A 13924-nucleotide genomic window follows, 5' to 3' on the forward strand; every position below is an offset into this window, starting at 1 on the left:
CTCTCCATACTGTTATTTTTGACAAACGACTCATCTAGCTTGGTAGCATCACAAATACAACATATTTTAATTGGGAAAACTGAATGCTAGATCGTATATTTGAATTGATGGTTTTCAGCTACGGCTATGGCTGTTGCTAAGGGTGTCCCTATGAACATTCTGTACTTCAAAGCATGGTGACTTGGCAATCTGGCAGCATCTGTAGCTGTCAATACAGACAAGTGCAGGGCCAAATTTCATGGCTCTGCTTACAGCCAAATTTTGCACTCGCGATCACCATTTGGCTCTTACGTGCAAGCACTAAAAAACCTGCTCTGTAAGTGCAGAATGGCTAGTAATTTGAAATACGCGCGTGCACAAGCCAAATTTCCCCGCTACCCTGTGAAATACACTTGATTTAAGCGCGGAATTCCCTGCTTCTGAAAGTGCCGATTCCTTGCTTATGGCGAGCAGAGCGGTGAAATTGGGGCCCCGCTCTTAGAGTAAGCTAGCTTTTAAAATATGAGGGTACATTGTAACACAAGTTGCAAGAAGTCTGTTTCAATGCTGTATAACACACTCTCTTTCAAACTTGTCTGCATAAAATTAATAAATCAATAAATCTCAACAGCGCTGACAGTAATAGCCGTTAATTTTGCATAAAAATTTTGCATAAAATTGTGAAAATAAACAGTTATATACATAATCCGTTAACTTGAGTTAAAATAAAAGTTATCAAAAAAATGAGTCCATATACGAAACGGAAATATCATGAAGTATTTTTATAAAAGATATATACGTATACAAACATTATTAATTTAAAGTTGTGAAACATTATTAAGTTGATAACTGAATACCAGGTTTAAGTGTTAACATCTGAGTTAATTCTGTGTGGATTAGACGAATGTTAAACGGTGAGAGAGTTGAGCTTTAACTCCAACTTTAAAAGTATTACTGTGCAACGACAAGAATGCAAACACAACAGACACTTTGTGTGATTTAGTAATATATTTGCCCCCAATGTGTGCAAAATCAGACAGCATGCAAAGTTCACGATGTTCATTTCCTCAAAATATCGCTCTCAATCCGAACCCCTTTTGACGTTCAAACAGCGTGAACCGTGTTTTCTTGTTTAATGTTAGAAGATGATTGGAGAGAAAATTGTAACAAACTTACATGAAAGCTTTAATATAGGGTAAATATCATGAAGCATGCGTTGCCATGCCAACTACAGAAGAGGAACTACTCGAAGAAGAATTGGAAGGCTTGAAATAAGAGTGACAGGAAACAGAGCATTATAGATTTTCGGTTTTTTTTTAGATGAGGAACATTACCAAGAACTTCAGAGTTTTTTTTGATGGAAACAGGAAATTACAGAAGTTTAGTGCTGAAACAATACTGAGAATTTTGAAAGAAACTTTGTTTATAGTTTTAAAGAAAACAGAAAATCATTGATGTCCTCAGGGCTAGAGTTAACAAGAAACTTGAACTGCGCTTTATGGAAACAGTTAAAAGTCTGAAATTTCTCATCGGTGCAGCAACAATCCATCAACGTTGGAGTGCTGTGTTTGTGATAAAATATCAACCCAACCACCAGAGCTAACTACAGGGTTATCAATCTCGTCATGGTAAACAGATTTGACATTCTAAGACTTCTTGTTCAGCCAAAAATATTTTTCCCTGAAAATTTGTTAAATGTGCACTTTTCACTTTCGTCTGCTTTCCAATTCGTAATACTACTCAAATATATGGTGGTTAAAGCTATAGAACACTACAACACTGTAACATCAGAATGGGTTTTGATTTTAGACAAAATGTCTTCCACTTTTGAATGGGTTTACAGTTTTCTTCCGTCATTAATCCTACTGCATGTTGTGAACTTTTTGTCCCTTTATCTATTTTTTTGTAATAGTCTTGTTTTTGTTTGTCACCCAATTTACAAATAATAGTTAGAAATATACAAATAGTTATCTCATATGTCATACAGTTTGTCTTCTTAGTTAATAATCTTGAATATTTGCATACATCTGATCTCTTACAAAGACATGACTTAACGATCCCAAAACCACTGAGGTGATTCAAGCTAACAAGTAACGAGGAAGTTTCAAATAAAAGGTAAAGTGATTATAGTCCTCATTAGGTATGCAAAAACACCACAGCAACCTGACTATCACATGACAATAACAAGCCAATCATGAACAAATCAGGCAACAAGCAGTGCTCTCTACTCTGTCAAGTGAGGGCGCTGTGGTCTTAGCGCTTGCGGACATTCTTCATTACCTGTTTGCCTCGGCCGTTGCTCATCTGCTGCATGGGGGACCTGAGACCCGTGGCCTGGCTGATGCTCGGCGTCCTCGAGAGGCCGAAGGGGACTTGGGGCAGCTCCGTCGCCTTTGGCGTAGGGGGTACAAGTAACTTGGCTCTCCTCAGGTCTGAAGTGAAAGGATGGAATGAAATCAGAGAGGAATAGAATACTAATGTCATGTTTTTATAGGCTCCAGATTATATACTTCTATTTTTAAAGATACCTACAAAATTCTCAACTTCTACATAGTGTTAAAAATGCAAGCAGTTCATGGTTATACTAATATGGTTTTAAAAGCTTGATATTATATACTTTTTACCATACCTACAAATTTCTCAACTCCTAGAAAGTGTAAAAAATGCAAGCAATTGATGAACACTGAAGGGTTTTAACCAAATACAAAACAGCTTCAAATTACTTAGGTCTACACTTATACATTATAGTGGCATAGCTAAGGCCCCCAACTGTTGTCTAACCATAGTGGAAATACTAAATAGATACACAAACTCATCCAGCCCCACAATCTGAAAATTCTTAATAAAAAAAAATTCTAATTAACGTTGACAACTCCAATGTAGACACCAACCTTGTCCACCGTGTCATGACCTTGCCTTGGTTTTTTTAGGGGGGACAAACGGGAAATCAAAGTATTTGGAGGGTCCTATAATTATCCATATGGGACTCCTATATTATTTGGAGGGTCCTATAACTATCCATATCAGACTCCTATATTAAATGTTGGAGTATCACGGCAGTGCGGGTTTCACCAATCAAATGACAAGGATCTATGTGTGCAGTATATAAACATATACACAATGGTGCATGTCCTGTGAGCCGATTTCACAAAACGCTAGGATGAATCCTGTCTCGAGTTAGGACGAGTAACTCGTCCTAACTTTGGATGGGTTCAATGCGTCCTTACGTCTTAGGTTACGAAAACTAAATCGTCCTTTGTCTTAAGATTAATCCTAAATTAGGAAGAGTTTGTTGAAATCGACGTCAGGCCTGGAGTTTCACAAAGGCCACAGCGGCCATGGTCTCTGTTACCTTAGTGCCCCTTAAAAGTTTCCCATAGACTTTATGAATTTCCAATGGAAGTGCCCTTTGCAAATATGAAATGGCCTTGCTCTCTCAAAAATGAAATCCCAGGCCTGTATGTCTATGGTTAGAGTTGTAGTTGTTTCCCAAGTGCGTCAAGTCAAGATTCATATTGAGGCAACGTTAATGGGAGACTTTTGGGGGCACTAGGTGGGTAAATCCATAGTTCTTGGTAATATGCGCATGCTCAGAACTACGTAAACAATGGACATTTACCTGGTAAGTCTGCTGCCACCTAGTGTTCAAAAGTTTCCCATTGCAGAATTCTGGATTAAAAACGCCAATAAGATTGGGTACTAGTCCCATAGAGTTTACCTGCTATACTTTCCTGAAGGGATTCTATTGCCTCATCGTCTTTGTAGCCAAAGTCATTGACAAGTGACTCTTGGAGGTACCTGACTATAGTCTCCATGTCTTTTTTTAGAAGCATTCCTGGAAAAAAAGCAACACAAAAAGTTGAGTCAAAATGCCATGTGGACAATGGAGTTTGCTTTGTGTAATATACAATACTGTTGTTCATTGGTGCCAGTCAGAAGCCAATCAACCTGTACATGCCGTTTTTCCCGGAATTACACCCAAGTTTACGATACAACCTAGAAAACACAGCAAAGGGGATACAACTTTAACGGAAAATTACAGGGTAAATTTAAAATAATTTGGGGTCAAATTAAGAATAGTTATCTCTACTAAAAGGCATTCAAGTGTAAGCATTAACTTGTGACTAAGCAAGTAATTGCACCAGCCAGACAGTATTCAAATATCGTAATTGGCTCGTTATCTAAGCACTGCCAACAACCGCATGCTTTTTGGCCCTTTTGAAAACAAGTAGGACCATGCACACATAGTGTAGGCTTTAAAACGCTTTTCAGGTAATTTAACCACAATGTTTCTATTAATTTTGGTTTATTAAAATTAATATTCTTTATCCCCGATGCAAATTTAACATCTATTACACAATGTTTCTGATTTTTCCTAGTCAAACAAATCGGAAATCAGACTGAAGAGGGACGAAATATCATGCCTATAAAATGACCCACTTTAGGCTTCCACATTCCCCCAGAGGAAGCAAGGGAGCTATTCCAACAACTACACTTACTCCTATGCATCTTCATGAGGTTGAATGACATTGCTATGAGGATCTTGTCCCCTTCCAGCATGTATATATCCCATAACCGTAATGTCAGTGGGAACGGAACCCGATCTAAGAAACACTGGAAGAACCACTTCATAGAATACAGACTCGTGTGGATCTCTAACTTCTCCTGGAGGGAGACCAAAAAAACATCAATTCAATGCAACATTTTATTGTTTATGTTTATTATTAGTTTATGAAAAACAAAATCAAACTTCGCAGCCAAAATGTGTTTTAAAAAAGAGTTTTATATAAAAAATAATTTTTTTTTAAATTTAATTCATTAGACATGTTAAGAAGTACACAAAATTCCTTTTGTAAAAAAATATTTAAAAATACATAAAACCACATCACGTCACACCACTCTTTATATATTTGTACTAAAGTGCGTTAAAGGCTGAACATCATAGTTGATCATGGTATTATTTAAACAAAGGACAATTAATTGTTTTTTCATATAATATGTTTTTTTTTAATGAGATATCGCCCAACTCACAAGGCTGGATGGGGTATCGCCCAACTCACAAGGCTGGATGGCCATTTCAAGGTGAAGGCTACACCCAGATCAACTGCCACCAGGACAGGGGCACATTGCAACCTACTCCTGTGGCTGAAACAGGGTTACCCCCCAACACAGTCCGTAAGGATGTAGGCATGGGTATCATCCACTAGGAGCCTGGCTGGTAGAGCAGAATGCACTACCTTCCCAAGCTTTAAACAGCCATTTACATGTAAGACCTATTCTACTCTTATTGTCCTTGTTAGTAACCTTTTCCCAATTCATTTATGTGCCGAAGGTCCTGAGTTTAGTAAAAGTTCCAGGAAACATTTTAATATGCCTGGTAACTGAGGGAGAACCTTTCCTTTTTTACTTCTTCTTGCGCTATCCTTTCTACATTAGTGCAGCCTTCATGATTGAAGATAGTCGCACTGCCAGACACACCGTATACTGGAGTCTTTTACGTGCGTTGATAGATTTTATAACAACAAGGACAAAGGACGAAGCAATGGTTAAGTGTCTTGCTTAAGGACACAAGTGTCACGACTGGGACTCTAACCCACACTCAGCTGATCAGATACAGCATAGTTTGAGTTTGTGTGCTTAATCGCTCAGCCATGACACTTCCACCAAAAGGGAAAGGGGGAACTGTGCCACACTCTTAGATTAAAAACTGATTAAAAACAATGTCAATACATACAAAATTCTTCTTGACTTTTGGCAGGAACTTCTTCAAGATGCGTTCATGGTGCTCCTGATATCTTATCAACTTAGGAAACCCGGGGATGAAAAAACCTGGGGGGAAAAAAATAATAATTAAAAAAAAGGGAAATTTCTTAGCAAGATGGTATTAAAACAATACTAAGTATGAACAAGCCTGTGAGAGGTGGAATTTCCAAAACAATTTCCTTTTGAGAATATCGTTGTCAAAATGAAACCCTGGCTTAACACAGTAAAGACAATAAATGTTCTCATAAAATGCACCAGAATTTGTTGATCTGTTGTCGTAAATTGGCCAAACCTTTTAATCGAACAAACCTTGGCTGCAAGCCATGGCAAGTAATGATGTGCTGAATACAATGATAAACAGTGGTGGCAGCCTTTCAATCTTTCGTAATCCTTCTATATACATGGACACAATAAAGATCTGGAAATGGGGATAACGCAATAGCTCCTGGATCGAGAGTGATTTTGAGTAGAATTCCAGCACCCTTTGTCCGTTTTTGTATGGGTTTTTTTTACTGTTGGGTGAACTTTGCCAAGTGAACTGTGGGAGTTTCTGAATTAGCAGCTGGCAGTTGTACGACTTGTGACTCGGACTCAAGTTGCATTCTGATGATTTAGACTTAGCTGACGATGGTCAATGACTCAGATTCAACCATCAAGGACTTGATGTTTGTGACTCAGCCTCAACTGCAGCTGCTGATACTGACATGCCCAGGGGCCAATTTCATAGTGCTGCTTAACTGTAAGCAAATTTTCATGCTTACTGTTGCAGAAGAAATTGCTAAGCCTTAGCGTATTTCACAGATTAGCAGAAGAGTTGGACGGCCATATTGCGCGTTTACCGTTGATTTGCATTGTGACGTCATATATTTTTGTGCAGTAAGCACCAGAAGGTTAGCTTGCCTTTTCGTGTGCTTACGGTTAGCAGCGCTATGAAATTGGAGTCACGCAGTAAGCACTTAATTAGCCGCTAAGCAGTGCTATGAAATTAGGCCCTGTTCAGCAAAGTCACTCTCTAGAATGAGATCTTGTTGTCTTAATAGATATTAGTTTTGCATCGGGGATAAAGAATAGAAATTTGGAGACAAAGAATATAAATTGTTTTTCTTTGTATAAATCATTGCGGTATCCGCTGCTATCACATAAGGTTCGAACTGCCTCTAGTCATTGGGCTAGCTCGATGGTCTAGTGGTAAGATATCTGCTCTACATATAAAAGGTTGTGGGTTCGAATCTCACATGAGTGTTTTGCCTGTAGACATGTTTTTGTTCACAGAACTTGGGAAAGTACTGAGTATACAGTGCTTAATACACATCGATGTAAGGGTAAAAACTTGTTGCCGTCTTACCATGCATAGCATGCTTAGTATCTGTCAGGAGGACATGTAGAGCCCAGAATGCGTCCTCCTCGTTCATGTACATCAGAAGCAATGCAGCAATTTGACTCATCCCTTGGCAATAACCGACCTCCTAATAAAGGATAAAAATATAGCGTGGTTGAGATTGTTAGAACATGAAACATCCTCTTGGTCTGGAGATGACGTTTCCTTAAAGGCACTGGACACTATTGGTAAATAATAAAAATATTTATTAGCAGAAAAGCTTACTTGGTAACGAGAGCTGTTGATAGTATAAAACATTTTAGGAAACAACTCCCTCTGAAGTAATGAAGTTTTTGAGAAAGGAGTTATTTCTCACTCAAATACTTGAATCTGATAAAAGACTTCAGTCCTGAAGTCTTTTTCAGGCATCTGCATATGAGAGCACACAAGTTTGTGCAACAAGGGTGTTCTTTCTTCTCTTGCAACTTCGATGATCAATTAAGTCCAAATTTTCACAGATATGTTATTTTATGCTTGTGTTGGGATACATGTACACCAAGTGAGAATACTGGTCTTTAACAATTACCAAAGGTGTCCAGGGGTGGATTTCACAAAGAGTTAAGACTAGTCTTATCTCGAGTTTGGATGAATTACTCGTCCTAACTGAGGACTAGCCTTAAGTTTTTAATATCTCCTAGGACCAGTCCTAAGTTAGGACTGGTCGTAACTCTTTGAGAAATCGACCCCAGTGCCTTGAACACTTATTATACTACACCTTTTCCGGACTGCATCACACAATCAATATAGGGTATTGCTGTTTTACATGTCTTACCGTATTATACATTGAGTATGCAGAGAGGATGTGAAATAACGCTTGCTGCTTGATGCCGTAGCGATCACGGAACATGATATGATTCCGGAATGTTCTGTTCACGTCCAGATCAATCTGCCGGATGTCTGGTGACATCTTACGGGCTCGTATTCGCATCCTCTGCTCAAACACAAGAAGAAGAAAAGAAAAGAAAAGAAAGGAAAACAAAATGTTAATAACTATGAATTAAAGTTGGTTTTACCCATACATGTATAACAATGTGTGTTAGCACTGTATACCCACGACTTTCCAGAATTCTGTGAAAAAAACAAAGGCATATTACATGGGTTGGATTCAAACAGACAACCTTTGCAATTCTAGAGCAGTGTCTTCCCAACTAGACCATCTACATGTAGATTGCCTGGTAGCTAGAGGCTTACTATATAATACAAGACATTTCTACAGTATAAGCAGGTGCCTCTATGCACAAACTTTATACATACAAAGTATGTGGAACTACAATGAAAATAGTAAACCCATTTATTTAGATAGCACCATGAAACAGTATACAATTGTTGCATGCTGTGACGGGGTCCATGGCATTTTGTACACCCGAGGGGGAAAATGGCACCCTCAGCTTTGCCTCGGGTGCCATTTGCCACCGAGGGTGTACACAAAACCCATGGACCCCAGTCACAGCGTGCAACAATTGTTTTGTTATACCTTGGTAACATTGTTATTCCTGTTCTCGAAGTTCTGTTGTCATCTTCAAACATTATTAAGACGGAGCAATGCATAGTTTAATCATGGTTTAATAAGCAGACGAACAGTTCAAATAAGAAACAATTCTTCACCTGGAACCCTCGAACCCACAGCGCTGGAAATCGACCAACGGTGGGAACGATCAAGGTGATGTACACCGGTGTACATCACTTTTCATGTTACCTGGCACGCTGTGCATTACGCGTAGCGCGCATCTTTAGCCATGATACATGCGTATTTGTTACACACCACGTGATTGGTTCTCGACCAATCAAACTTCACAATTTGTACAGAGGTATAACAATTTACAAGGTGTCATGGCGCAACCTGCAGAGACCAGATTTGGGAAGTTTAGTCAAAGCCTGCTGTGATTGAAATGTTGTCCTCAAAATGTTTTCTACTTGGTGGTTATCTATGTCCCACTGTGCAACCTGGAGCATCAAAATTAATTTTACCTTTCGACAGTTTTTGTGAATTGTATCTTAATTAAAACAAACCCAAAATGTGTTCCCATATCTCCAGAACTTTGCACAGGTCCGCCTAATAATATAATATAATTTAATATAATATAATAATATCGAAGTCTTATATAGCGCACACATCGTTCCAAACAAAGAACTCAAGGCGCCGAGTATATACAAACTTTCAGAAAGATAGGCAGAGGTGAAATCTGAGACCCAAGTAGCACCTTATAAGGGTCTACAAGGTGCTACGGCGCATACAGCAGCCACAGCCAGGAACCCCTTCTCTTTTCGATAAGTGCACTGAGTTCTTTTACATGCGTTACACAACACATGGGACCAACGGCTTTACGAAGCAATGGTTAAGTGTCTTGCTTAAGGACACAAGTGTCATGGCTTGGGATTCGAACCCACCCTCTGCTGATCAGAAACACCAATACACTAGCTTGTGCATGGGAAAGGAACCCTGCTAGGGTGTTGTTAGGCTTCATTCCTAAAAAAAAAATAAAAAATGGTACAACCAAAATCCTCCAGACAATACAAGTTGGTTGGCCCCTTTAATAAAAAAAAACACCAGGGAACAAGAGAAATCCCCAGACAGGAAATCCCCACCCCTCCTAATGTATAACATTATAGGGGGTGGGGCCTCATCAAGGGACATCCTGTTTATTGGATCTCTGGTGGTAGTTGCCAATCATGAACCCCGGTGACCTCACAGTCACACGGAGACCCGTTACCATAAATAATTGCCCTGCCCTTCGGCAGAGACAGTGATCCACTAGTTTCATGCCTTGCCCAGTATTTCACAAAGCTGCTAAGCAGAAAATACTGCTAAGCAAAAATTGAGTGGGGCACCAGTCACAACATGGGAACTAAATGTAATTTTGGCTGGTAACCTGTTTATGTTAAGCAATACTTTTCTGTGCTTATCAAATTGTTTTGCTTATTGGCTTTATGAAATTGCGCCCTGCCCTTTGGCTGGTTCCATGACTTGGGGTTATCATTTCATGCTTGAAGGACACGGGCCCAATTTCACAAAGCAGTTAAGCAGAAAAATACTGCTTGAAAAATAGATTTGCTAAGCAAACATGTAGTAGTATTCACAACAACGTAAACTAAATGTAATTTTGGCTGGTAACCTGCTTCTGTTAAAGGATTGTGAAACATTTTGTAACACGAAACACAATACCACATATTTACATTAAACTTACACAGTTTGAAGATAATGATACTGATATGGTCTGATAATGTACAGTAGAAGGCTTCCCTTAAAATATTACTTGCTGAGGTGCTGTAGTTTTTGAGAAGTGAGTAAAACAGTGTCACGAAAATACGTTTTACATGCTAAAATAATTTTTCGTGACTTGTTTTCTACCATCACTATCTTCAAACTGTGTAAGTTTAATGTAAATCTGTGGACATTGTGTTTGGTGTCCTACAAAAAGTACCCAGACCCTTTAAGCAATACTTTTTTTGTGCTTAGCAATGTTTTTGCTTAGCAGGTTTTTGTGTTAAGCAGGCCTTTGTGCTTAAGCAGCTCTATGAAATTGGCCCTTCGAGGACTATCTAGTACAAATCTTTCCATTTTAGCCCGCACGCCCAAGTGGTGTTCACTGTTGTTGGCTGTGCCGCCATTGCTGGGTCGCGGCAGTGCAATGTTTTGTACACAAATACATAGAAAAATCGTCATCTTTATTTACTCTTAATGTGAATTAGATGTCAAGAAATACTAGAGGTTTCTGGGTCTCATAGGAACCCCATCTCCTCCAGGCTTTTGAGCTACACGAGGGGTGTGACTGTACACTTAGTGTATCATGGCCGAGCCCTCTAGAGCACCAGACTCAAGTTATGGTGGCTAAGTCATCAGGATGTGGTTTGGCATCCAATGTCCTTGACTAGTGCTTCTTTACCACCAATAGGAAAATGGGTACCTGGGAAGGCAGAGATGGTACTTGTGATTGATTAGGCTTGGGGGCTACATGTATTTGGTATAACAGGTTGTATACTTCCCAGGGAGCTGAGATGGTTCAATATTCTTTTTCCAAGTAAAACGTTGATTTGTTCTTTCAAACTTATACACATTTTTGAAATTGTACGCTTTGTAGTTCTGAGCAGATGAATTGTCACAACATAAAATGTTTTAACTAAGAGTAGTGTTGGTTCTGAAAAGAACCAGTGGTTAGTGGCTCAACATTTTAATCGGTATGCTCTGATCATCTTCAGGAGAGTGATGGACTCTGGTGCTGGTTGCTGCTTACGTACTTGGCTCAGAACCAACACTGCCCAAGAAGAGATATTCACATGGTGTTACCATAAAAAACAACTCTCTTTATCAGCTCAGAACATAAAGCCATAATTGCAATTTTATATTTGTAATTATCAAAAGGACGTTAAAGGAACACGTTGCCTTGGATCGGCCGAGTTGGTCTTTGAAAAGCGATTGTAACCGTTTGTTATCATATGCATGATTAGAAAGATGTTTTAAAAGTAGAATATAATGATCCACACAAGTATCACCTGAAATTGTGTGGTTTTCTTTTACCTCAACGACAAACACGGTCGGCCATTTATGGGGTTGACTGCCATAATTGGCCGACCGTGTTAGTTCGCAAAGTAAATGAAAAATGTGTACAAACTTGAAGAAACAAAACCCCAATCTATCATGCTAAGTTTTAAATTCTACTTATAAAATGTTATACTGTATGAGAGTTCCTTACCTCATACACGTTAGGCTGTTCATCTTTAAGTTTCTTCAAGTCAAGAAGCAGTGCCCAGATACCTCCTCTCAGTTTGTCCGGAATGCCCTTGTAGATGCGTCTTGAAGCCTGAAACCAAGATAGAAGACAATTCTAACTCTTTAGAACACCATTCATATCAATATAATTCTCACCAAACAACCCGACATGGGAGATATTGTTAAACTTTTGACACAATCTTTTCTTGTGAGAGTGTCTAAAAAAACAATGTGAAACAAACCTTCAGTTTTCTTTCAGAAACATAGATACTACATGTATTTTAATGTAGGAAACATTGGAAAATGTCGGGACCTGACTTTTGCTTTGACCTTTTTGTGTGAGTGAAAAATAGGTCAGATCTTGCAGCTGTTTGCGGCCACTTTGGGCATTTTGGTACGAGAGGTTTCTGGCAGCTATGGTCTCTAAAGGGTTAACAATGGTTAAAGGCACTGCGGTCGATTTCACGAAACGTTAGGATTAATCCTAACTCGAGTTAGGACGAGTAACCCGTCCTAACTTAGGATGGGTTCAATTCGTCCTACGTATTTGGTTACGGAACTGAACCTGTCCTAAGCCCTAAGATTAATCCTAAGTTAGGAAGAGTTTGGTGAAATCGGTAGCTGGACACTAATGGTAATTACTCAAAATAATTATTAGCATAAAACCTAACTTGGTAACGAGCAATAGGGAGCTGTTGATAGTATAAAACATTGTGAGAAACAGCTCCCTCTGAGGTGACGTAGTTTTCGAGAAAGAAGTAATTTTCCACAAATTTGATGTCAAGACCTCAGAATTAGATTTTGCGAAATCAAGCATCTGAAAGCACACAACTTCGTGTGACAAGGATGTTTTTTCTTCCATTATTATCCCGCAACTTTGAAGACAAAGTGAGCTCAAGTTTGTTTGTTATTTTATGCATATGTTGAGATACACCAAGTGAGAAGACTGGTCTTTGACAATTACCAATAGTGTCCAGTGTCTTTAAAAGGATTTCACATGGCTGAATTCTGAAAGAATATACAATACATACATTTGAAACCTTGAGTTGCCCCTTCTCTGTTTTTTTTAGTACGAGGCAAAAGGGAAACATTTGTTAATAATTATTGACTATGCTTACCTTTTCACTGGGGTAATAACGCTTCCAATCTTTGATCATTTTCAGCCATTTTTTTGTCCTCTCTATTTCTTGATCCCGAAGCTATGAAAAAGGGAAAGTGAAGTTTATTAGTGTGGTGCGATTTTTAAACTTAAAACTCCCAGAATCTTTTTCAATCCCCAATAGGATGAGAGTGAATGGGTACCTCATGGGTAGAGATTGTTGATTGTTGCAATTAATTAACAGCATGTATGTTCATTTTCTGGTGCTGCATATTCCTAAGGAATATATAAGTGTTTTGTGCAGTGTTTTCATCATAAACGTTGAATCCATCCACGTTTAGCGAGGTGACAGGTGGTAGTAACTGCATCTCTGGCCCTATTATTCACAGACGGACACCGAGGAAATCTGAATGACCAAAACTCGTCTTGAGGTGAGTTTTGGAGATATGCAAATTTTGACAAACTTTTATTGCTTTCTCATCATTGAGGGCATTTCGAACGAAACAATGTTGCAGGATGCTTACTAACACTATTATTATTATTATTATTATTATGGTTTATTAAAAAAACTGCTCATTGCAGCCTACTGGCTGAATTACAAAACATAACCTTTATAACAAGCAGTGTTCTCCCTTAACAGTGGTCCGATGGCCAAATTAAAGCGTCAGAGGACCAGTTAAAATTCACTCCAAGTGGTCCGGCTGGCTAGTTCAGTGGTGGAACGCACCCATATTTCATTTGAAACGTGGACCAGTGAACAAGGTGATAGACTAGTGAAATGACAAGCTAACTGGTCCTGCTGCCAAATCACTGAAAAAGTTAAGGGAAAACTCGGACAAGGATGCTTTTGGTTAATTTTTTGGGTCATTACCAGAGAATGACCCTGCATCTACTGTACCTTTAAAGTTTGTTCAGTAACTTGTTTTCATACAGTAGCCTTAAATCAACACAAAACCCAAAGCACCAGTGTGAGGGGCACTACTCTATTTTCAGGGAG

General features: G+C 38.9%; 1 protein-coding gene across 2 annotated transcripts in view; it reads right to left on the minus strand.

The window, feature by feature from the left end:
* The window catches only part of LOC139940141 (USP6 N-terminal-like protein), a 61490-nt gene that overhangs the window by 13271 nt on the left and 34295 nt on the right, over nt 1-13924 (minus strand). For both annotated transcript variants that reach the window (XM_071936400.1, XM_071936401.1), the window contains exons 6-13: nt 12947-13027; nt 11812-11919; nt 7893-8051; nt 7088-7208; nt 5714-5808; nt 4479-4644; nt 3698-3814; nt 2260-2411 (exon numbers count right to left, since the gene is read on the minus strand). In XM_071936400.1, coding sequence (XP_071792501.1) covers nt 2260-2411; nt 3698-3814; nt 4479-4644; nt 5714-5808; nt 7088-7208; nt 7893-8051; nt 11812-11919; nt 12947-13027 — 999 coding nt within the window. The remainder of the gene's footprint in view (nt 1-2259; nt 2412-3697; nt 3815-4478; nt 4645-5713; nt 5809-7087; nt 7209-7892; nt 8052-11811; nt 11920-12946; nt 13028-13924) is intronic.

This window comes from Asterias amurensis, chromosome 7, assembly GCF_032118995.1.
Source record: "Asterias amurensis chromosome 7, ASM3211899v1".
NCBI lineage: Eukaryota > Metazoa > Echinodermata > Asteroidea > Forcipulatida > Asteriidae > Asterias > Asterias amurensis.